Below are 26,238 nucleotides of genomic sequence, written 5' to 3'. Positions count from 1 at the left end.
ATTAGTAAGAGAGAGTAGGGAAATTAAAAGTTGAAAATATTTACAAAATGTCACATTATGTTTTGCAAATCCATAACAATTAGTGAAAAACACTTCCTCCTAATATCATAGGTGATGTTAACACGATATTCTCGTTTCATTGGCTTATATCTTTGAAAGTTTTTTGTTTTTCCCCTTCAATTTTTTTTATTATTATTGCCTATGACTGACTATCTTTGATAATTTATACATAAGAAATTAATTATGTACTCCGTAGTATCTTTGTTATAGTTGTCTTAGTAAATGTTAAAGGTAACGATATATGAAGTCTTTAAGGCCGTAAATAAGCATCTAATACATCTCGTTAATTGCAATTAATTTGAGAACGTATGCTAAAACCACACAGATGATATGTAATTAATGTTTGATTAACTAATTTTTTTTAAAGGTTAGTGTTTTAAGGATTGAGATCCGGTGAGAACACACCCTAAAATGAGAACTAAGAACCAATAGGGGCCCTTAGATCATCAAAATCAGATGACTCAAATAATTCTTGTGTTATTAATGGCACTTTCATAATTATACAATTTTTCAAACTGATTTTATAGATATTTCATTTACTTTTTGAAAAATTTAATTTACTTTTACTGGTTTTTCATTTACTTTTACTATTAAATTAATCTACACTTATCAAAAACGATATTTTAATTTTTTTTTTAAAAAGATTGAAAAGTATATTGTCAATATTGATGTTTTTCTAGTTGATAATGTGTATTTCTCCTTAAAAGTTAAAAATATTAAGTATACAAAGTTGCATATTTTGATTATTTACATTTAACTTAATATTACCTCTGTTTTTTAAAGTTTTTACGTTTTTCGTTTTTTGTCTGTTTCTGAAAAAAAAAAAAATTACACTCTAATTTATTCCATTTTTAGCATAATTTTACATTTATACCCACATTTGCCCACTACATCATACAACTTACGATATTTTATTATATGAGTCCACCATAACTTACCACTCACAAATCACAATACTTTAATATTAATTTTCACCTATTCACATTATTAAACAATTTATAGCCATTCGTTTTCCCATTTATTACCCCACCATGCAAAAGTAAGTGTAAAAATCATTTAGGAACGGAGGTAGAACAAATTGCTTTAATATTTTTTACATTATTTAAGGGTAATTTGGTTCTATGTAAAAGTTATGCATTGATACACTAGATTGATTCATGTCATAACCGATTTTTCAGATGTACTTGCGTCAGACAATTGTTTGACATCTCGATCCGACCAAATATATCCAAGAAATTGAATCATGTGTCATCGTACATTCGTACACCTGTAAAAGCACCAACACCATATCGAGCATCAACCTGTTGTCTATTATTTCAACTCTATCGAACACAAGTATATCCAAGAAATTGAAACACCAACACCATTGGAGCATCAACCTGTTACAAAGGCAATACTCCGTATATGTTTTGAATCAATATGTTAGGAGGTTGGTACTTTGATATGAGATGGAAATCATGAATGTGACAATTTTGGGTCACATGTTACATTTTATACAGGCATTCAAGTCTTGTAGAGACAGTGATCATAATGCTGTTCAATAAACTCTACCAATAAGGGTGACAGTAGGAGATTAGGAGCTAAGAGGGAGAACGTAAGATTATCAATCGTTTACAGCAAGATTATGCATTTGCTCTACTACATTTAAGCCACTAGAATTTTGCCGAACAGCATCAGCAGCAACAGAGTCGGAAATTTCTATTTTCAAAACTCCCAAGGCAGTCTTCAATGTGTTGCATCTCTCAGAGAAAGCATCTGTAGATCCATTTAAACAGTCCAATTCTTTACTCACTTCATCTATCAAATCAGATAATTCTTTGCATGATTTAGTTATTGCTGACAGTTCTTGTGGTGGATATAGACAAGCTCCAAGCTCATCTACCTGAATCCCAATTCCACGACAAAGCTTCAAAAGCTTTTCCAAGGACTCAACTCCATCATGCTCATGATTACGGGTTTCCTTCTTCAGTAAACCAGTAATTGATCGTATAAGTTCCTTGATGACGGTAACCAGTTCTGACACAATCACTACTGCTAATTGAGCAACTTTCATCTCTTCAGGTGATAAGTCTTTACCAAACTCATCATCAGCATCAACATCAGAGATATTGCTTTCCTGGCCTTGGCTTTCTGCTTCACTGTTTGGATCAGATGAACACGGCTCAAGTTCTTTCATTTCACGTAATACGTCTTTAATTGAAACAGCAACTTGTGTTATCGCACGCCCTATTGCAACTATATTTGTAGCAGGAGTCTTCTTGAGAGAAGAACATGCTTCCCAGACTGTGCCAGCTAACTGTGGAATGGTGCACTTCTTCTCACTACCACTAGGCCCTGGTGGTAATAAATAAAAATGATCCGTTAGAGCATTAAACGGTATTTTAAACCTAACATTCTAATAACCAAAACGACATTGCCAACAACTCTACAAACATGTTGGCAGTCTGGCACTTTAGGATAACACAAACTGCGATTCCACAGAGACGTAAATACAAACTCCATTAAATGTTTGATAGGGACACATTTCATTGTTTACAAGGGCGTAAGTAAGAGATGTAGTAATGGGAAGTAAGGTAGCAGTAATTTGTAACTATTGCAGGAAGCAGAGCAAGAAATTAATAAATGTAACCAATAAAGTGACAGGTAAATAGAGGACCTAACTGAGTAGCAGTTTTATATCAGCATCACAAGATCGAAAGTCTGTGCTAAACAAACTACCCATTTGAAGGGTGCCGGGCGTATATACATTCTTAGAGTGGGTTAATAGCCATATTAATAACTAGTTCTTATCGCTAACCAAGTCTTGACAAGATCACAAAAGTTGCAACAGCATCTTCTATCATTTCTGGAGGGGGGGGGGGGGGGGGGGGGGGGGGGGGTTACAAGAATGCAAGAATAAATAAATTGGACCAAAGCAAAAAAGTGACAAATTGAATAGCATAATCTCTTCCAACATCACTAGACATGATAGCTTTTGAATTAAAGAGATGAAGAAGAGATTGCAAACAGATTATTAGGAAACGATAAAATCATATGGCAAGCCAAAATGCTACAGGTTCACAAAGATACATACAAGGATGCAACACTCCCTCCCTGACAATCAAAAAGAACCTAGAATATTTATGTCTTTTTTTCTAACCGAGGAAAAAAGACATTAGTGTAATTAATTTGCTCCCATCTATTACCACAAGATCAGTCCACAAATTACCTATAGAATCTTTCATATTGAAACAGATAGTTAGATATTTGGTCACAAATCCTCTAACCAGTTTTGGCATGAATAGAAATAGGAGTGATATGATTAAGAAGAATTTAAAAGTGGTCTACTCTTCATCAGAACTGCATAGATCTCTTATAGCAAAATCTGAGCTGCAAATCTGCAATCGACGTGGTAGACAGCTTGAGGCAGTGACATATCTGCTCTCTAAGAAATGCTGCCAAAAAGAGCCTTTTTCTCCCTATACCTACTACTCTCTTGAAATGCCTGTATATGATAATTAATATAGTAAATTATTTACTCACTTGATTAATATTTACGTATGTTATTGTTCGTTTCGGGTATATTGATCTTATAGTAGGGGAATTACCATGAGTCAACAGAGCCAAAGAGACTTCAACTAGAACTATTAATGACAATTCTGAACTACTTACATACAGTACATGTGACTATTAATTATAAATGTGGTGAATAATAATTACCCCGTATTTCTGAAGTCCAAAAAGGAGAAGAGTGCTTAAACCAGTGAGAAGAACACCAGCCCAAAACAAGAACATGAAAGAAAGAGAATATTCAACGCAAAGGTGGTGCATATAACTTCATGTATATCAGCTGCTATCTACTTCTGTTAGCTACCATAAGCAATATTTCACCACTACATGATACTCTGTTTTACTTTGCAATGTTCTGACTTACCTAGTTAGGTTTAGGTTAGAATTCCTCTTGGAGTAAAAGTGCAATGATACTCTATTTTAAGAGTAAAAGTGCCAACTTTACTAATCATTTTGAAAGAGAAATTATAGAAACATAGTAGATTAGGATTGGGATTCGGAATACCTAGTTAGGTTTAGGTTAGAATTCCTCTTGGAGCTCCCAATTGCTTGGAAATTTGAGATTTGTATGAGATTTTTGTATTTGATTTTGAGGGGAAATTTCAGAATTACGACGTTTTGTTTGTAATTTTTTTTGCTCCCTTGATTGCTGGAAAATCAGGGTTTGAATAGAAAAATTAGATGACAGCTGCGCCCAGCGCTGCTGACGTGGCACAGAAGATTTCAAGCAAGGACGATGACGTCGTCCTTGCGTTTGGCTTGTAGTGAATGTACCTTTGTACGAAGTGTACGAATTTGGCACGTAGCTTTGTACTCGGTCCATTAGGTGAGATTGTACTTGGATTTTGAAATTGATTTTCAGAAATTGAATTTTGTACCGAGTTCCGGAATGGGAACGGTCTCGGGAATTGGACTTTGGATTTTGGAATATGTTTTAGCAATTGGGACTTTCGCACGGAGTTTTTCCAACCACCTAGCAAGGATAATGGTGTCATCATCATCCCAACGGGGAGACACGATCAGTGATACCCGGAACACGGAACGTTGCCCTGTTCCGCGTCCCGGGTTCGCTCGTCCCGGGTTCTCTGCGGATCTCGTACCGGTTCGTCGAAGGCGGCGTACCCGTTATATGGTAGGGTTGATTTAGTTTTTGGTGTTCCCTATAGGTAGAAATTTGAAGCTTTATTTTTTGTTAATGGTGGTGGTGTTGAAGAAAACGTTGGAGGCCCATTGAAGAAGATGAAGGAGACGTTTCTTCTTTCTATGTTATTTATTTTACGGATTTTTCATGAAATACCCCTGAATTTTCACGAAATTCACCAAATGCCCCTCGACTTTCAGAAATTCACCAAATGCCCCTCACCTTTAATATAATACTCAAACTACCCTTACTAATGACGTGCCGTTAAGTCCTCCGTTAACCTACTTTCCAATTCACCAAATGCCCCTATTATAATACTTATATCACCAAATACCCTATTCTAAAACATAATTCACCAATAGCCCATTTCAGCAACAATGAGATTTTTCTCTTCTTTGCTTGGTGTTTCAATAGGGAACTCACCTTTTCTGCTTCGACATCTCGGTAACCGTACAACAATACTCAACATCATGTTCACTTTCTTTAACATTAATTATCAAAAAATGATGCTCTATTACAAAATACTATTTATTTCTAAGCTTAGCAGGAATGCCCTAAACAAATTCGAGCAATAAGAAAAGAAAATTGAATTAACATCGGTATGATATGTTCATTTCGGACCAGCATTTTTCTTCATGAGATATTCCCTTCTTTGGGTACCTATGATCAAACGCCTTTTATGTATAGCACAAATTCAAAGAGTTTCGACATTTGTTGTCCAATGTCGACTTTTCAGAAGCTGAGCTTCACTGGAGGACTCGTGTAATAGACTGAGTACACGAAATCTCCGCCAACACGCGTACACGATATACATACTACGATACTAGGTTGTTCTTGTTGTCTTCATCAACATATGAAGTATCCTAGTTAGTAGTTATCAACCTGATCACTCTTACGGTGGTTTAGGGGAACAGGGGAAGGAGAAGGAAAGCCTAACCAGGAAATTGAGACAACCCACCCAAACTTATACTCAAAGTTGACTCATCCCCAACTCTAGCACAAGAAACGCAACAAATTACCACACAAAGAGCTCTGACACTTACAGTTGCCTCATCCCCAACTCTAGCACAAGAAACGCAGCAGAAAAAAATGGTGCTAAGCTCTGACACTTAAATTACCACACGAATTTGACCGCACCCATATCTCCTTCACCAAATGCATCTCCACCACATCCAAATACTGCGAAAATCTCTCCTGCAACACCAAATTCTCATTCATTGCCGAGAATTCATCTTTACGTTTGGAGGCATTAATCGGGGCGAATTCGGGAAAAATCACCGAAGTCGGTGAAGACCACCACCCAAGCCACGACGAAGCGTCGCTAGAGCGAGAAGAGTGAGGATTATTGAGAATTGATGAGAGATTTTTGCTCGAAAATCGTCTTACTTGAAAGAGATGAATTTGAGCTTGTTCTTGAGATGTATTCTCGCTTGATGGTGAAGATGATGTGAAGATCGTGACTCCATTATCAATCGATCGATTATTTTTTCCTCTTCTCAGTGGATTTCGATCGAATTGCAAAAACCCTAGAAATTCGACGACATTGATTGCGTGATATTGGACATGATTGAGCTGCAGATCTTTGAAAAGTGAGAGAACAAAATTGGAGATTTTGCACAAGTTCGAAGGAGGAAGAAAATGGAGGAGAGAGAAAATTACTTGTTCACTCTCTCTCTCTCAGTTGAAGGTACTACAATGGCGATGTAGATCTGGGAAGGAGAGGACTGCAAATAACTAAAAGCAAAATAAGGGCAAAATGGTAAAAGGAAGCTAACGGCGACTTAACGTCCGTTAAGTATAAGGGTATTTTGAGTATTATATTAAAGGTGAGGGGCATTTGGTGAATTTCTGAAAGTCGAGGGGCATTTGGTGAATTTCGTGAAAATTGAGGGGTATTTCATGAAAAATCCGTTTATTTTATTATATTTTTTGGCAAAAGATTCTGCATTTATTGTAATGAGTTACAGCTGTTAGATTGCACAGATAATGATAGTTGTGGCCCCTTCATATTTATTTCTTTATTTCTTTATATATTAGAGTGTTTAGACTTTAGACTTTAAAGGAGACTTCATCTTTATGACAGTGGACCCTTCCCCTTTTATCATTCTTTTATTATTTTTATTCTCTTTTATTTATTATTATAGTTGCGTGCAACTAGCTTTTACTTAATTTTCTGTAATTTTGTATTATAAAATTAAAAAAAAAAAAAATTAACAAATTAACACAACGTTCCGGGAACTTTGAATGGAGAGTTCCGCGTTCCCGTTCCCGTACCACGTTCCCATACGTCCCGCGTTCCATATAACATTGGACACGATTTAGGTGTCTACAGAAGCCCCCACTTTGACTGAGCGTCCGGTTAGGAAAGCGCAAGTCAAAGTTTTCGACTCTGTACGGAAAACGGTCAAGATATTCTGCAATCAAGACCATTCTATTTACGCCGGTACCTGCACGAGACAAGCGTTAGGAAAAAGGATGGAGTCTACCTCCGTGCGGTTGTGAAAACTCCGATGTGTACTTGTACTTCTTTTCCGCCTTTGGTTCAGGACGGAGCTTGGCATCGAAAATTATTAATCATGAATTTTGAATTTTGGATTTTGAATACCCGGAGTTGATCCGCTGGGGATATGATGGCTGGGGAGAAGAGCTTTTAATTGGCTCTAAAAATTTTGAAATTTCGGCTGACTTTCCTGGAGCTCGGGTCTGTTTGGAGTCGAATGCCTGAATTCTTGTATTTTTCGGACTTTGCATTCTTGAAATATTTATCTCTTGATGTCCGGAGAAACAGGTATATACCAGTAATTTCGGAAGATAGCATGATTTGATGCCTCGTGTTAGAATCCAACCTTCCTTTACTTGTATTTTTCCTTTCTATTGCTTTCTAGGATCTTTCTAATAGTTTTCTATGCTTTAGGAAGAATTATTATGTCACTGTAATTCCAGTGCTCACTGGCAAGTTTTAGCTAATTCAAAATAAACCTCTATCAGGGGTAGGAACCAATACCTCTCATCAAAATAAACCTCTATCAGGGGTAGGAACCAATACCTCTCATCAGAAATTGCCTTTACTTAATTCATGTGTTGTTGCTAGCCTTTATAGATATTGTGTTGTCGCATGCTATTAAGCATTTCAAGACCCACCAAAGTCCCTCAAAACAGATAAACTCTCGTCGACGGTCCCGCTTGTGCATGCTGTGCGCACACAAGCGCCCCGTTTGACCCTCGACCCTCGCTCTTGTTGCCAATAGGCAAGAGTGCCCTTTCAGAATCAGATTACTCGTGCCCCTACGAGTCACAAGACACTCATTCCGCACAAGGCTCGCCTCCTTGCCGCCAATAGGCAAGAGGGCGCCGCACGGATCCGGTGTTATAACATTTGGACCGTGACAGTTGGTATCAGAGCCAAGGTTCAAACCTAGGCATCGAGAGACCTAAGAAGCAAACTGAGATGGAAACAATCGAAGAAAGACTAACCTGGCTGGAAGGTTCCAGCCAAGTCAGAGAGCTGGACCCGACTCGAGGAAATTGTGATTGGTCAAGCCAAAGAGATAGAAAGACTCGAGGATGCGGTCGATGAGCTCATGCAAGAGAAAGAAGCGCTTCAGGAACAACTCAACTTTGTCCAGAAGCAAGCTGAAGATGGCCAAGACAAATACGCGACACTGATGCGCGCTGCAAGAACTGACTCGAGTGGAGGTGGTGCGATGAAGATCAAACCTCCAAAGCCTCGAGACTACAGTGGGGCTAGAGACTCGAAGGAAGTTGATAACTTCCTCTTCGACATGGAGCAGTACTCTCGAATTTGTCGGATTTGTTAGCTGAGCAACGATCTAAAGGTTGATACTGCGACCATGCACTTGTCGGATGATGCGAAGTTGTGGTGGCGCACAAAGCACGCCGACATCGAAGGTGGGAAAATCAAGATAGATACTTGGGAATAGTTCAAGAAGGAACTCAAAGATCAGTTCTACCCCGAGAACACCGAGTTTGTTGCAAGAATGAAGCTGCAGGAGATCCGCCACAAGGGCTCCATACGCGACTATGTGAAAGAATACTCGGCTTGCATGTTGGACATCCGTGACATGAATGAAAAAGATAGGTTGTTCAACTTTGTTCACGGGCTACAAGAATGGGAGCAGCGTGAAGTATTGAGGGCGAAGGTTGACACCCTGCCGCGATGACTGCTGCAGAGCGATTAATGGACTACTCTGCTGGGAGGGGCCATCGCTCAGAAGAAGAACCAAGGGGGACGCCTACAAGTTTGGAGGGCCCGACTCCAAACTCACCTAAGAGCACAACAAGTGGCTCGAAGGTGCCGTCCAACTCAGTCGGGGGATTCAAGCCAAGAAGTGGGGAGGCGACTCTCAGAAATCATGGTCGTCTCCATCCCAATCAACAAGAGAATCCAAAGTCGGCACGTCCTCGGGAAACATCAGTAGGCTTAGCTGCTTGCTATGTCGAGGCCAACACAAATGGTGGGAGTGCAAACACAAAGGGGAGATTGACAACCTCCAAAAGAGACTGGCGGCCATGACCGTCAATGAAACAGGCGAGCCCGAAGAAGAAGAAGATGTGCAGCCTCAGATAATAGGTTCCATATACAGAATGGGCGCCATGAGAATGATACCTCAAGAAGAAGAGGAAGAAGAAGAAGAAGAAGTCCGACACCTGTCGACAATGCGAGTGATGAAGCCCCAGAAGAAGGCGACATCCCAGAAGCAGCCTCGCACCAGATGCCCACCAAAGCGAGTGATGGAGCCACACAGAAAGACGACATCTCAGACACAACCTCGCTGCAGATACCAGAATCAAGATGCTAGTTCGGGCCATGCTGCTCCGAGAAAGAAACAAGAATCAAGGAAGACTTGGATTTATAAGAAGCATCAAACCCAAGCCAACAAGACTCCAACAGGGACAAAACAAGCTACCAAAAGACAAGAAGATCAAGGAAAACTCCAGCAACCGCCATCAACCAACGGCGCAGCAAAGACTACAGAGTTTAGAATAGGAGCTTTTTCTTTTATCCATTGTAATTCTTGTAAGTCGACGAGGTCGTCGAGAGCTTAAGTGGGGGAGGATGTTAGAATCCAACCTTCCTTTACTTGTATTTCTCCTTTCTAATGCTTTCTAGGATCTTTCTAATAGTTTTCTAGGCTTTAGGAAGAATTATTATGTTATTGTAATTCCAGTGTTCACTGGCAAGTTTTAGTTAATTTAAAATAAACCTCTATGAGGGGTATGAACCAATACCTCTCATCAGAAGTTGCCTTTGCTTAATTCATGTGTTGTTGTTAGCCTTTATAGATACTGTGCTGTCGCATGCTTTTAAGCTTTCCAAGACCCACCAAAGTCCCTCAAAACAGATAAACTCTCGTCGACGGTCCCGCTTGTGCCTGATGTGCGCACACAAGCGCCACGTTCGACCCTCGACCTCGCTCTTGTCGCCAATAGGCAAGAGTGCCCTTTCAGAATCAGACGCTTACTCGTGCCCCTACGAGTCACAAGACACTCATTCCGCACAAGGCTCGCCTCCTTGCCGCCAATAGGCAAGAGGGCGCCGCACGGATCCGGTGTCAAAACATTCGGACCGTGACACCTGGTGCAGAAAACCGTAGCAGCAAAGAACGTGTAATCAGCACGGAGGACCGCGCACGGAAGATTCTGCGCATGCAGCAGCCGGCGCCCAGCGCATGCCTCGGCGTTTGGCGTAGGGGTTGGCTATAAATGCCCCCTTGCCGTGCCATTTGAAGAGCAAACAATCTCATTTCTTGCTTTTTCTCTCTCAAAGGTCGACTACTATCCCCTTGATCTTGTTGCCCTTGCCTTGTCCATGTAAGTATTTCATGTTTTGTTTAGAAATAACCTCTAGGATTGCGTGTAGCCTCGATTTTTGTACTTTGAAATGCTTGTTGATATGATGCTTGTATGATAGTAGGCTTCTTGAATCTTGTATAAAATTGTTTGGTAGCCACTTGAACTTGAACTGTTGGAACTAGTAGAATTTTGTACCGTTGGAACTTGTAGAATTTTGAACTTTTCCTTGAATTTTGTACTTAGTATTTGTAGATAGTGACTCCACTGGTGACCTTGTTGCGTCTTGAAGAAGAGTAGGCTAGGATGGCCTAGATGTCGTTTGTAGAATCTTCGAATATTTGCTTCGGCATGGATAGCTTAGGCGTTGATGTAGAACTTGTATACCTGCTTCGGCATGGATAGCCTAGGCGTTTGTGTAGAACTTGTATACCTGCTTCGGCATAGATAGCCAGGCGTTGGTGTAGAACTTGTATTCCTGCTTCGGCATGGATAGCCTAGGCGTTAGGAGGTAGAACTTGTAAAACTGCTTCGGCATGGATAGCCTAGGCCGTTGGTTTAGAATTCTCTTTTGAAGTAGAGGTCCCTAGCTAAACTTGTATTGCCACTAGGGATTTTTTGAACCTTGATTTTTGTACGAGCTAGTATAGGATAGCCCCCAATCTTGAATGTTGATGTTTTTTGTATTTCGAATGCTTTAGCATGCCTCATCACACCCAGAGGAAGGTTGACGAACGTTCGGCGGTCCGAGTTGCTATGGAGGACGCTTCGGATGACGAAGCGGCGGCGACGAATGTGTCGGAGCCAGGCATGGTACCGCGGAGAGTGCCTACCTTTGACGGCGCTGGCTCGCGTCCTTCGGATCTTGTATTTCAAACGGAGTTTCATCTGTCCCAGCGGCCTGGCGCTGATTTGGTAAATCTTGTACTTGTGCTTTGAATTTATCTCTTGAATTTGTATAGATCTTGAACTGATCCACCCATTTGTAGGTTGACGGGGAGCCGTTGCGCACATTTTGGTCTTTGAGGGATCTTTATAATGTTTTCCCGACTGTCTATGACGATGTGGAGGCTCGAGCGATCTTGATGCAGACGAGTCTGGTTGATTCCGGGCATGCTTTGGGAGACGCTCAAGGGAGGACGGGCATCAAAGCCCGACTACAGTCCCTGGTTGGAGCGGTGGTGGGGCACTTTTCATATGGTGTGGGGGGAGATCACCATTACCCCTTTCGAGTTTGCTATGATTACCAGCCTCCCCTTTTCTGAGAGGAAGGTGACTTTCAACTCGAAGTTGACATGGCATTCGAACGGTGTCAGGAAGTTGATTGGCCATGTTGTTGATTTGATAACGGATGACACCCGTGCTCCTGTGACGGTGATCATGGCTGGGATCCGCAGCACGGACATATCTGCGCAACAGAGGGTTCGGCTCTTCCTCCTGGCCCTTGTGAGTAGAGCGATGGCCCCGAGCTGGAGTAGTCGGGTGCTGGTTGGCTTCCTAGAAGCTTTGAGTGACTTGAGGGCTATTTCAGGCCTCAACCGGGGTGGTCTGGCATACAACCACTTTTTGTATGAAATGAAGAACGCCTCCCGGACTTCACCGGAGAGCAAGGCGAGCGTTGCTGCTTTGTGGACCGTGCTATAGGTATTTGGGACTTTGTATTTTGTACTTGTATGTTTGTATCTTGAATCTTGTACACATAGGATTTGACCGATGCTTCTGCTTGTTCTTTGAATATCTGGGTGTACGAGCATTTTCCGACTTTGGCGCCAGCTCGTACTGGGATTGCGGCTTACCCGTATGCTGCCTCTTGGGTAGGAGCGTGCGCAACAATGTCTTTGGCGACTTTCCGCAGAGCTTTGCAGGTATGCTTTGTACTGTTCTAGACTTTCGTATCTGTTGCACTTGTATAATTGTCTGAGTTGTCTATGTTGTAGGTGGTTTGGCATCCTTTTGCTGGTGCGCCTACCTGTTTCGGTAATGCAGGCCCACTTCTTGTTTGGGCGATGGTCTTGCTCCCGAGGGTGTATCGCCATATGTGGTATCTGGGGGAGCGAGTGTCTCTTCAACATAGTACGAGAGGCAGGCTTATCACTAAGGACCCACCGGATACCATGTTGGCCACGATTGAAGGTGTTGCCCAGTTCTATTTGGATGCCATGGAGGCTGGGGCGAGTCCATTTGTCTCCCTAGGGAGAATTTTGTATATAGGAGAGGCAGTCATGAAGTGCAAAAGGGCCCTGGAGCTTAAGCGCAAAGCGAAAGCGCACGCTTTTCGTATGCAAAGCGCATCCGGAAAGAAATAATAAAATTTCAAAAATTCAGAAAATATGGAGAAAAGATGAAAAGAAAAGATGAAAAAAAGATAAAGAGAAATCAAAACGATGAAAGATAAATTCAGGATCCGAGAAGGCTAGAGAAATCCGGCTACGGGATAAAATTGCACTAGGGTTTTCAAAAACTTCTCAAATATTCACTTTTTAAAAAAAAAGAAATCACGTGATTCTTTAAGAAAGAAGATTAGAGTCACGTGGCTTTATTTTTTATAAAAAAGAAGGGTCTAATGTGCCCAAACTACGGGAAGCGCAAAAGCGCTAGGAAGCGCGCGCTTCCTGTATGTCGCTAGGCTTCGGTTGGCAGAAGCGTTTTGTTGTGAGCTTCCGAGCTTTAAGCGCAAAAAGGCGCGCTTTTTAAAACTAAGCAACAATGAAAGGGATGATGGGCGTCGTCCTGTTAATATAACCACTACTCCATTGTGGAAGTATGTAACAATTACACGGGATAGTGTTGACGGTGGTGGAACCAAACTTTGGAAATGCAACCTCATATTATAAGGTGAAGGGCCATTTGCTTCATTTGTCGGGTAGAGGAACCACTGCTTGTACAAAGCTCAACAATGAGCTTAAGGAAGAATTGAATCGTGAAGAGGATGGAACTGTACTCCATTGTGGAAGTATGTAACAATTACACGGGATAGTGTTGACGGTGGTAGAACCAAAGTTTGGAAGTGCAACCTCATATTATAAGGTGAAGGGCCATTTGCTTCATTTGTCGGGTAGAGGACCCACTGCTTGTACAAAGGTCAACAATGAGCTTAAGGAAGAATTGAATCGTGAAGAGGATGGAGCTGTACTCAACAAGTTGACTTCAAAGGTAGATGAACAACAAAGGTCAAAATATCTTTCCCTTCCTCCGGGATTTGATTTGAAACAACCTAAGAAAAGAAAAGGTACTGTTGGATCTTCTATTAAAAAGGCTTTCAAAGCAAAAGATAGGGAAGATCTTGATAAACAATGTGCTAGGATGTTCATTTCAGTTGCTCTACCATAAATTTTGCAAGAAACCCCTACTTCAGGAGTTATTGTACGAATTTAGCCAACTATGGTCTTGATGGGTATGTTCCACCCACTTATAATCGACTTAGAACAACCTTGCCTTCCCAAGAGAAAACCCATATTAGTAGATTGTTTCAGCCTATAAGGGATACTTGGGTAAAAAAGGGGGTTTCTATATGCTCTGATGGTCGGTCGGATGTGGTTAGTAGGCCTATAATAAACATTATGGGTGCATCTGGTACATCAGTTGTGTTTATTGTTTATTGATTCAGTTGATGCATCTGGAAAGCGCAAGGATGCTGCTTTTGTGTCTGAGTTCTTCATTAAGGCCATTGAAGAAGTGGGAGCAGAGAATAACAACCTGATAATGGACCTAATTTCAAAGCAGCAGGTATAGTTTTTTGTCTTTTCTCTTTTCCATTTTGTCTTTCCATTTATCTTATTGTATATATTGGTTTTCCCTGTTCTTATTTGTTTCCACATAGTCATCCTCTAAGAAATTCCCAGCCTTAATTATGTGTTCCCCATCTTTGCTAGGTTCCATTGTTGAAGCTAAATATCCTCGTATATTTTGGACACCGTGTGTGGTGCATTGTGTCAATCTTGGCCTTCAAAAGTATTTGTGAGCCTCCTGAGAAATCTGACCATTTTGATCAGTGTATATGGCCGAAGAACCTATGTACAGATGTAAAGAAAATTCAAAAGTTCGTGACTACACATGACATGGTAAAGAGTATATTCACTAAGCATACTAAGTTACAAATCTTGTCGGTGGCCGAGACAAGGTTTGCAAGCCATTACGTTGCAGAACGCATGAAGGAAGTCAAGGAAGGTCTCGAAAAAGTGGTTATGGATTATAACTTTAGGGTTCTGTTTAGAACTACCAAGAATCCGATCGATATTAAACCTCGTGAGTACAAAGAGAAGGTTTTGAATGACAGTTGGTGAGACAATCTTGACTACTTGAAGTTTGCTCAACCTATATAAGAGATGATTCGTGTGGGTGACAAAGATGCGCCTGTCTTGCATCTTGTGTACGACATGTGGGATACAATGATCGAAAGAATCAAGGTTCACATTTTCGACCACAAAGGGAAAGATATTTTAACTGACACATCTGATTTTTATGATGCCATTCATAAAGTGTTAGAAAGCAGGTGGAACAAAAGTTCTACCCCTTTGCATTGTTTGGCACATTCACTTGTGCCAAGATTCTATAGCACCCGATGGCTTAAGGGTAGCACATCGGGATTTGCAAGGGTTTCCCCAACGAAGATGAAGAGGTTTCCAACAACAGAAATGACTGTTTTAAGTGCCTCTTTCCAAATCCAGATGATTTCAAACATGTTAGATTGGAGTACGGGGCAGCGAAACACCCCCTTTCAATCAAGCTCATATAATTGTTGCCCGGGTGATGAAGAACCGATTGCTTAGTGGGCAAATTACGGTTCATCACTTCCACACCTTCAATCTTTGGCCTTTAAATCATTGTCACAACCAGCATCATCTTCATGTTGCGAACGCAATTGGAACCATTATGACAATATTCAAACAGTCAAGAGAAATAGGCTCACATCTGAAAGCGCGAAAGACTTGATTTATTGCCATAACAACCTTCGTGTAATGGCAAGGAAGGAAGAGAGCTACAAATCCGATCCTAGCTGTTATTGGGACGTAGGTAATATTTAAATTTCTAACCCTTTTTATGTTAATCTTAACAAATTAGTAAGTATTGGTGGAGATACATTTGATGTGAATGTTGATGTTTGCGAGATTGCTCAACTCTCCCTCAATGAACCGGAGTTGGAACGAGCTATTGTTGGTGTTGGAAGTGCAATAGAAGACTAGTAGTTTTTATGTTATGAGACTTTGAATTTCTGAGTAGTTTTAAGTTTTTATGTTAAGAGAAGTTCTCCAGACAATCTATCATTGGTGTTTGGAAGTGCAACAGACCTATTCTATGTTTAAGTGGTTAAATTTTTGCATTTGGATATTTTGAGTAACTTTTATATCTTAATTTTTTTTTATTTAAACTATTTATGTATTTTTGTAAAAAGTGTCGCTTTTTTTATCCGACACTTTGTATGGGAGCCGTGTCTAAAAAAAAGTCAAGACACTCCTTTGACCGTGTCGGAGTGTCTGCAAATATTTGGATCGGAGTGTCCGACACCACACCCGTGTCGGACACGACAGCGACACCCGTGTCTGAGTAACATAGCTAATAAGATAGGTTGATTTTCATTTTGATTATCCAATCTCTAGGAGCAAATCTCGATGATAATCCCAAAGGTTAATTTCAGCTCAATCAAACATTAGAAAAAGTATTGCTTAATCATAAATTAGATGTAACTAATCACTCAAATTCTTCCCAAAATCATGTTTGTATTCCGGCAATTGAAAGAATATAAGCGGAGTACCCTATAGTAGTGAAGTATTGCTTAGGATTGCTAGCAAAAGTAATCATAATCGTTGATATACTTGAAGTTATAGGCACTGCCTTTGCGTTAAATATTCTCTTTCATATTTTTGTATGGGCTTGTGTTCTTCACACCGGTTTAAGCACTCCCCTCCTTCTTGGACTTCAGAAATAAAAGGTAATTTATTACTCACTCCATTCATAATTAACGGTCACACGACTATATCTAAGCACTGTAAACATTGGAGGCAAAATCCCATCAACTTAGGTTAGACAATAAAAATATCAATTACCCACAACACCAAAAACGAGGGTAAGAAAAGAGTGCAAGTAGGAAAACTACCTCAAAATGACATTTTAGGGAATTATGGTCGAATATTTATCCCACAAACTAATCATCTCTCTTGGCTGACGCCTAAGAGTCAAAGATTACCTCGGGTTAGGCAAAGCGGCATTTTATGCCTCTTGGCTCTTGCAAACTTTACATATACAACAAACTAGATTGGATAGTGCGCACAGAGAAAGACGATCTTTTACTTTTGCTGAATTGCTTTGACAAAAAGGAGCACCAACAGAAGCCGAAAACTGCAACCTTGTTGTTCAACCGAGGAAAAGAACTACGAAGTACTAAACTTGCATGGGATGTAATTTAAACATAATTAACATCAAGGTAAAAGATGTTTATTATGGAAAAGTGGCATAGTAGGTCCCGAATTAATGTCACTTAAAAGCATTGATCGAGTAATTCTGATATAAAATGAAATTACAACCGGAAAAAACATAGGTAGACCCACTATTATGAAGATCAAAATCAGTTAAAGTTCAGTGCTTTTCCTTCAATAGATTATGGAAATGGAACTCTCTCAAGGCAATCACTGCGTATACCTCTGTAAGGGTCATAAAGAAAGTAGTCTAAGTACGCAATACTTTATTGACTCGGATCATTGATCAGATGTGGATACAGGACACAAAGAGACCCTTTTTTCCTATTTTTACTTTCTTCAAATGCTTAAGAGGTGTAATGAAGAGGTCACCTAGCCTTGTGTGAAACAACTATGCTTCCGCTACAAGCAAATCCAAAATATATTATTATGATCTGGAAATTCTTGCACTGCTACATCAAGGCAGGTCAGACAAGCATTGTTCCAAAATGTATTCACTAAACTCTTCACCTCTGTAGAAGAGAGGAACCTAATCCAAGAAATTAAGTCGTACTCCGTACTCTACTATTCTAGTGTATTATTTAAAATAAAATCTTAGCATAATTATCCCCACATTATAATGGTAATTTCTTACAAAAGACGGGTGCATAAACAAGACATTAAAAGTCACCTCACATCACGTAAAATCCCCTGATATGCCATCAAAGATTCATCGGGCATACTTCCCCAAAAGGTCATCCATAAAAGTTTTCCAACATTTCATAAAAAAAGTTACCTGAACTTTGACGTATCAAGCACGGATGCTCAATAAGGCATCGGCATGATTAGACATAATCAAGTTAAACATAGAATTGGCTATAGCCTCTGAAAACATGTAGGCCCGGCCCAAACTACACGGAGGTTGTGTGGCTGTGTGCTAATGATAAAAAACGGACCCCTAATTTGTTTTTATTTATTTTCAACATCAACTTCTGGGAAAATGTAAAAATATAAATGATCTACAAAAATGTGGCAAATAAAAAATCAATAAATTAGACAGTAAAAAAAATAGAGTACAAAAAAGGAGTATTACTCTACATGTTATTCTGACTCCCTCTGCCATGACCTATGAAGCACGGGTACTTACCCGTACGGGTACGGGACGGATACGTCGGAAAAACGTCCCCTAAACGACTCTTGAATGGTGGGGACGTCAAGTTTAGTAGGGGACGGATAGGGAAGTTGATGGGGACGTTTCGGGAACGGATTTTAAAGCTTTAAGGCGTACACTTTCCTCTTCTTCGCCGAATGACATTTCCCACGAAGATACAAAAGAAGTAATTGAACTGGTTTGTAATTTTTTATAAAGGTGGAGGCAGAAGGTTGAAGGAACCATAACCATGAAACTGTGAAAGTAGATCTAAAAGAAAAGTAAGGAAGGAGAAGCGGGGAGGAGGAAGTGGGTGACAGCTTTAGAAGTGGGATCCACCACAAATTTGGATTAATTGTTTTTTCTCTTAAACAGTACTTGTTGTCGTTTTGGTGTTGTGTTGCTAGGAGTCTAGCTGTCAACATTTGTCCACTTTATATTATTTATTTGTTTATTTTGAATTTTTTTATAAAGGATTAGCTGTCAACATTTGTCCATCCTACCCTTTTACTCTGTAGGACTCTTGTATTTTTAGTATTTTATCTTCTTTTTTAAGTTTAGTTAGTGTACTTTTTTCTTCTTTTTTTTTTTTGAGTTTTGATTAAAGCTTAAATATGTACTCCCTCTGTTCCTTTAAGTTCTTCCTATTTGAGGTTTGGGGTGAAAATTAAGAAAATGGAATCTTGTAATGATTGGGTGTAAGAGTAATGATTGGGTGTAAGAGAAAGTAATAAAGAAATGAAGGAGAGAGAAGATATTTTTAATAAAGTAATTAAAAATCATAAGTGGGGTTGGGTAGGTGAATGGGGAAATGTGAATGAACTAAATAAGGGATGGTGGGGAAATGTGAATGAACTAAATAAGGGATGGTGGGGAAATTGATGGTAGAATATGAAAAGATTCTTAGATATTGTGTGTAATTAAGTTGAAATATAAGGGTATTTTGGACAAAAAACATGTCCAAAAATAGAAACAGGAAGAACTTTTAGGAACGCCAAAAAAGGAAACAGGAAGAACTTTTAGGAATGGAGGGAGTACTTTTTTTCAATTTAAATGAAATCGTATTATGTTATCGAAAACCGTATTTTAGAATTACTCAAAATGTATTTGTCCTATATATTATTTAACTTTTTTGCCGAATCCAAGCCGTTCCCATTTTTAAAAATTTTGGTTTTGTCGTTTTTCGTACCCATACCCGTATCCGTGCTACCTAGGCCATGACTACCAAGTGTCAATAGTGACAAAGAAGTTTGAGGACAGACAAAGCAAAAGAGAGAAGTAGGGCCCCCCATCCCATTAACACGTGATGCACTCTAAATTTTTCTCTTTTTGTTTTGCTTTTTCTTTCAGTCCGTTTTTCACCAATTTGGGCCCCTTAAAATATGAGGCTCTGTTTCGTATTCCACCTTAGACCGGTACAAGGCCGGGCCGCCAACACATACTCCCCCCAGCCTCATTCCATAATCTACCATGTCATTAATAAACATATAGTCTTTTTAGTTAGCACCATTTTCCTTTTTTGGAAGTTTATATTAGTTGCACCATTTCCTTTCATGGTATGCATTCACATGCTTTTTGGTCAATACCCATTTTACCTTTATACATATTTTATATTTACAATTAATACTTGACCTTCTTCCTAATTTGTTTGTTATCACATGAGCATTCTTGATATTTACTCCTTTTAATGTTTGTGTCCAACCCAAATGGTGCAAGTTAAATAAAGGAGGAAGTATAATCAATTGCAAACTACATAAATATATAATAGCCTGCATCTCCAATAGTAACCATAAATAAAAATGCATGACGGCGAATGAGTATGTTGAGAAAGGAGAGAAGGGGAGAGAAGAATAATACCATAGGAAGTAACACATTCCCTCCATAGCAAGAAACTGCAATCTACAACTTGTTTTATTGATGCATGAATATTGGATGTTAGAGTTGGTCCTGCACCTACTGTAGTTCCATAGGCAAGCAAAAGAAGACCCTGCAAGACATTGAAATACGCCTCCATATTTTCCTCTAGTACAGTTACTTTTACTTTTTCTCCGGTGCAAAGCATTCCAGCTGCAAATCATAACAATAAATTGATACCAGCAGAACAAAAATCCGAAACTAGACACGGAATACCGGGTTAAGAAGCAGTTCGTATATTAACATCAGCTATCCAAATAGCCTGCTGGTAATATCATATGCACAATATGCTGATCAGAAAAATGTGATGCTAAACTAAAATACATGGCTGAGTTCTTTGAAAATAAAACAAAATCAAGGTGTGGCTCGTCTAGTAAAAAAAATCACGATATCAAATTGATCACCACCCATCTCGCTTTCTTGCTTTTCTCATCATTCTATTCATATATGTTCCTTGATAGAAGACGGAGGTGCTGTGAATAAATAAAAATTAAAAATCACATCCTTAGCTCATTGTGTGTCAACCTATTTCTCCTAAGTGGCTGAATAAAAGAACATGTACTACAATTGCATTCACAACACGACGAGGAAGTTGTCCGAGTACTCTCAAAGGAGTAGATGAACCAAAGCTAACCGCCACAAGAATATGTTCCCAAGTGGATTGCTTACCCTTCTATCTTCTCACGTACTCCCTAAGAGGCCCATGAAAAATTATTATTATCATTAAGTGGTGCAAGTGGGCAAGTGCATGATTTATTTATTCTAGTAAAACAACAATGGAGACCACGATAGAGATAGAATGTGAGAGATGGTGGTTTATTTAGTTATTTAAGAGGGGACCATGAGAGAGAGGGAAACAATAAAAATATTTTGAGTTGGGATTAATGAAAGAGAGAGAAATAATAAAATATGGTAGAAAGTTACCAAATATAGAAGTGAGGCATTTAAAAAAAGAACCCGTAAGAAACAAGTGGTGCATTTAAAAAAAATAGAGGGAATAAGAGAAATAGGTTGACTATAAAATGAGCTAATAACTATGGTTTTATTCACAATAACCTCTTGTTTCTATCAAAGAACACAAATGAATACAAAGGTGTATAACAAGAACGCGGGACGTAGATGGTTATCAATTTGATATCATGCACGATAGACTTTCTACAATTTGTTGAGCTTTTTCTCAATGAACCAAAACTTGCATCCGTGTTTTTTTTTCAAATGAGACAAGTAGAGTACCATCAACAGTTAGATTTATGCATTACATATAAATCGCTATTTGGAACTCTACTCACTATAATGTTCCTCTAAAGTATTAGAGTAATATAGATATTTAACTAGTAGCAATGTAGCATATGTTCTATGTATTTGTTTCTACAACTCTACAAGTATTTATATTTTGTGTTCCAGTTTCCTGTTTCCCTAGTTTAAGATTTCGTGTAACACATATATGCCGTTTGAAATAAAAGAGATTGGTAGCATAAGTGGACCGTGTCTAATTGATAAGTGAAAAAACAAAAACATAGTGGCGGTTTCATAAAAAAAAGGCTCTCCCTATCTATTTCATTTAATTATTCAAAATACATTTAACATTGTATACTACCTCCGTTTCATAATATCTTTACAGTTACTATTTTCACAAATATTAACACCAAAAAGAAAAGTGTGTAAAACGATATGTAAATATAATAAAGTATAGATAAAGTAAGAGAGATATGTAAAAAGGTGGGTGAGTGTAAGAAAAAATGAATAAAGTAAGAGAAAATGTGTAGAAAGTGAGTGAAAAGTTGTAAATGTTAGTGGAATAAAATTAGTAAGATAGTAAATTTTGATGTCCAAAAATAGTATAAAGCATAATGTAAATAACGTTATGAAACGGACTAAAACGGAAAGTGTAAAGATTATTTTGAAACGGAGGTAGTATACGATGGTATTCATTTTTTTTAAAATGTCTCCAATATTTTTTCCCCCCGCAAATTTACCTTTTCACGATGAGGCAGCAATAGAGTATACTCGATAAAGAATGTCAAAAAGGATATAATTAAAATCTATTTATCGGTGGTTGGAGCTTTATTCTCTAAATGGTTGTTCTAAAGCATTGGATGATGTAGGTATTTAGCTAGATTATATTTATTTTGATTTTACGTATAATTTGTGTCCACGTTTCTTAGTCTCAGAATTTTGTGTTTCCTAGTTTCCCCATTTCGGTTTCCATGCAACATATGTGCACATACAAGAGATTGGTAGCATAAACTGATGTAAAGGGGTAACAACAAAAGGTCAAGTCTTTTTGGAGATGGTCTATAACTCTACAATTCTCCAAAGTCCAAACAATCGGCAAAATAGACCTTACACCAAATAAAATGAACAAAGGCGTGTGGTTAGTGGGGGATGCAACTGAAATTTTGATTAGGCAGCAATTTAGGTAGACGAAAGTAAGCAAAAAAAGAAAATAAACGGAGTAATCATTAAAATATAAAAAGGATAAAAAGTAACCAGTAGTAGCGTTCTTGGAAAGTTGTTCACTAATCTTAATGACCTCATCCCAGCTAACTTTTTGTAAGGAAGAAGCAGGAGTTTGATCCAAAAGCTGCAGCGTCTCATGGATGTTGGTCAGATGTACGGTTAGCGTTTGGTTCAGCCGCTCCATCTCGCCTTTCCCCATCGACAGAGCAATTTTGCAGTGGAGGAACTTGATGGGTTTTAGGCTTTAGGCAGAGCTTTACAAGGTCAGAGTAAAAAACACCTGAAAACAATCACAACAGGAACTAAAATTACAGCAGAGCTAAAGAAATTAAATGCACTAATCAATCAAAATACACGCTCAACAAACAAAACCCTAAGCTGACGAAACGGCGTAACGCGCCATAACAAGCTAAATGAACGAAATTAAAAACAAATTAAATGCACAAATCATCAATATTCAAACTCACAAGAAAAACCCTTAGCTGACAAATCGGAACATAACAAGCTAAATGCAAAATAAATAAAACGCCCAAATCAATAAGTTTAAACTCACAGACAAAACCCTAATGCAACATTTGACGACGACGATTAGCGCAATAAACACAACATTAACAGCGGAAAACTGAAAATCAATTAATTGAACGAATCTACAAGAATTTGAAAAACTTACAATTAAATTCGAGGTAATTGGTAGTGAATCAGAGCTCCGAGACGAGGTAGTTCGACAACTCTCTCACCTCTTCCTGTGAAAACTGAAGGAATGGACTCAGTCAGGAGGGACTAGACCAGGCCCGATCCGAGAAATCGACCCGACCCGCCCAATAGTTAACCCGTTCGACACCGAAAAATTATATAAAAGGTTTTATCCGTGAAGAACCCGATCCGGCCGAATACCACTCGAAGTACGAATATGTCCGATAATTAAATTAATCCGGATCCATTAAAGCCCGACATGTAGTGCCCGAAACCCGACTGTAGTTGAACCAAAACCTACCCGATACCCGAAAAACTCTGACCCCGAAGTAATTCGATAATCCGAACTGACCTAATTTCAAAATTTTCAAAGAATATTTAAATAATTTATTTCATTATAGTTATACTAACTTTCATACTACAGAGTATATTAGAATTTCTTTAGAGAGAATTTTCTCATAAATGAAAATTTAATTTTTTTTTTCCCTATAATCACATCGCTATATATATTATATAAATATATATCATATATATGTTACGAATAAAATCTCGTCTACTCCATTTATTGCCTTGCCTTTTGTGGCACTCTCTGCACACACAAAAATATTCGAATTTCGAAACATAATATGAATTTTAACTAAATTAAAAACAAGAGGATTTTTGAACTTTTCTTAAAAGAACCTATTGTTGTTTCTTGACTTTTTCATGTGAGATTATAGTCTTAATATACTTTTTTAAGATGTCCGGAAAAAGATGTTGATTATTGTATTACATGAACTACTAATGGCTTGTGATAGTAGATTTATCTTATACAAATACTAAGATTAGTGATTAAGGGAGTGTGAGAATGATTTTTTTAAGTGACTTAAATTGTGGTATATGTTTGATATTGACTTCAATTACCAAGTTAAGAACATGGCAATGACTAAATGACAAACTTGGTAATTGAAGTCAACAATGCCACTGGGGAACGAGTCGTTAATGGCCCAACAATGAAAATCATAGCTCCTACTTGGAAAACCTACTAATCATCAATTATACAGATTTCTATTGTCTAATTGTCTTTCCTTTTCACCCAAGGAATAGGTCTCCACTTTCATCTACATTTTCGTCATACCTCTGCTCTTACATTGACACTTCTGTCAACTACTCTTCATCATGAGTATGCAGTGTTTTGCGATATTGGATGTAATATATTAAGAAAAACTGAAAAACTAGTCCATACAGTATATTGGATAATTGGTATTCTACGTTATCATTAATCATAAACTCATCACGAAAGTCAAAAAAATTCATCTCATTAATCATAAACTCAAAAGTCACAACTAACTAAAATAAAAATAAAAAACACCTCTAATACTGAGGAGCAGAACATGTAGAATCAGTGGCGGAGCCAGGATTTCACGGATGGTGGGTCACCATTTTACGCCGCTCACCATACAATCATAAATCAATGTTTAAATTTTAAAAAAATATATTAATACTTAAAAAAAAATCAACTATTTAAATATCAAAATCAACAAATTCCTAATTCCTCAACAATTCAATTCCTCACAAATTCAATTCAATTCTTAATTCCTCAACAATTCAATTCCTAATTCCTCAACAATTCAATTCAATTCAACAATTCAACAATTCAATTAAATTCAATTCAACAATTCAATTCCTCACAAATTCCCAAATATCACAATTCACAAATTCACAAATTCACAAATATCACAATTCACAAACAATATGTAAATAATCCAAATTCACAAATATCACAATTTACAAATTATCAACGTATTACAATTCACAAATTCACAAATCAAAATTCAATTATTATCAACATATCAATAGTGTAAAATTTATAGGTTTAATAATTAAAAATTAATGTTTAATAATTAAAATTATTACCTAAACTCAAATCTGAAATCCCAATTCACGATTCAAGACTCACAACTTCACAAGCCTAGGCAGAAGACACTGTCACACTGCTCGACGCCTCGACGGCGTCTCGCCGGCTCCTCCTCGAGTCCTCGCCAGTCGCCTCCTCCGCTCCTCCGTCGCCCGTCGGTGCTCCGTGCTCGGCTAGTCGCTGCTTCTCACTTCTCGGCCCCTCCTCTTTCTCTGTGCTCGACGGCGAAGCTGCTCTGCTCGGTTCTTCTTCCCCGAATCCCCGCGACGACCACGGACTGTTCTGCTGGCTGCTGCGGTCTGCGGATGAACAGATCTGGGTTCGGTCTTCGGTGGTCGGAACTCGGATGACCTGGTGGAGACCCGTGGAGTGGTGGGCCGGTGGCTGGTGGGCCGGTTGCGAGTGGCTGCGTCGATTCGTCGAAGAGAGAGGTTAGGACATTAGGTTTTGTGTTTCAGTGTTTTGTGTTTCAGAGAGCGCGTCATTTTTTTTCAAAATTAACTTCTTCTTTCTTTTCTTTTTTTATATATTAGTGGGTCACGTGACCTAGGTTGCCCAAGGCCCCAAGCCTAGGTCCGCCACTGTGTAGAATTAATTAACACTAACAAGAAAATCCTAAATCCTAATTACACCAAGATTTAGAAAAATTAAAACAAGTAACTAACAACCAAGCAAATCGAACAGAGTCTAAAGTGCCTTTGAGAAGACAAGAAATCCTAACTCATACTTATCTAAACATAACAAACTATCCTTCCTTATGTATCTTCTTCATCATCAGAATCAATTTGAATATTCACAGATGCTCCTTCTTCTTCAATATCTATAATGATGGAAAAAAGCACAAATTAGAGAAAACAAAGTTAGATAAGAAGATAACAATGTGATATGTTAAAATAATTAATTAAAAAGGTGGTGTATCTTACCTTCATATCATGTTAACCAATTTTTACATGTCACTAATGCATTGACATTTTTTGACTTGAGAGAGCTTCTCCATTTGTTTAAATTCCTCCCTCCCATTCTAAATGTAGATTCTGAGGCAACAGTGGTGATTGGAATAGATAAAACATCCCTGGCCATGGAGGAAAGAATAGGGAAACGAACTGAATTTTCGCTCCAGTAATTCAACACATCTGTCTTACATGAGAGTGGCATTCTTTGTTCTCGTAAA

General features: G+C 38.6%; 1 protein-coding gene and 1 long non-coding RNA gene across 4 annotated transcripts; both read right to left on the bottom strand.

The window, feature by feature from the left end:
• Positions 1-1,509: 1,509 nt before the first annotated feature.
• LOC110779348 (uncharacterized) lies at positions 1,510-25,569 on the bottom strand. 3 transcript variants are annotated; one of them, XM_021983867.2, is made up of 5 exons: positions 25,067-25,569; positions 23,148-23,229; positions 22,508-22,757; positions 19,961-20,170; positions 1,510-2,394 (listed from the first exon to the last, which is right to left on the bottom strand). In XM_021983867.2, the coding sequence occupies exons 3-5, from the start codon at positions 22,674-22,676 to the stop codon at positions 1,664-1,666; spliced, it is 1,110 nt and encodes a 369-aa protein (XP_021839559.1). In that variant the 5' UTR covers positions 22,677-22,757; positions 23,148-23,229; positions 25,067-25,569; the 3' UTR covers positions 1,510-1,663. The 3 variants fall into 3 exon arrangements, with proteins under 3 accessions (XP_021839559.1, XP_056696077.1, XP_021839564.1); XM_056840099.1 differs by having other exon boundaries at positions 23,148-23,220; XM_021983872.2 differs by lacking the exon at positions 23,148-23,229.
• On the bottom strand, positions 5,213-19,952 carry LOC130470285 (uncharacterized). The gene is made up of 2 exons (XR_008930298.1): positions 7,797-19,952; positions 5,213-7,754 (listed from the first exon to the last, which is right to left on the bottom strand). It is a non-coding gene; the product is annotated as an uncharacterized lncRNA (long non-coding RNA).
• Positions 25,570-26,238: the final 669 nt, after the last annotated feature.

Source organism: Spinacia oleracea, chromosome 3 (assembly GCF_020520425.1).
Source record: "Spinacia oleracea cultivar Varoflay chromosome 3, BTI_SOV_V1, whole genome shotgun sequence".
In the NCBI taxonomy this organism is placed as follows: domain Eukaryota; kingdom Viridiplantae; phylum Streptophyta; class Magnoliopsida; order Caryophyllales; family Amaranthaceae; genus Spinacia; species Spinacia oleracea.
The sequence above is the reverse complement of the archived record's forward strand: the minus strand, read 5'-3'. Positions and strand labels throughout refer to the sequence as shown.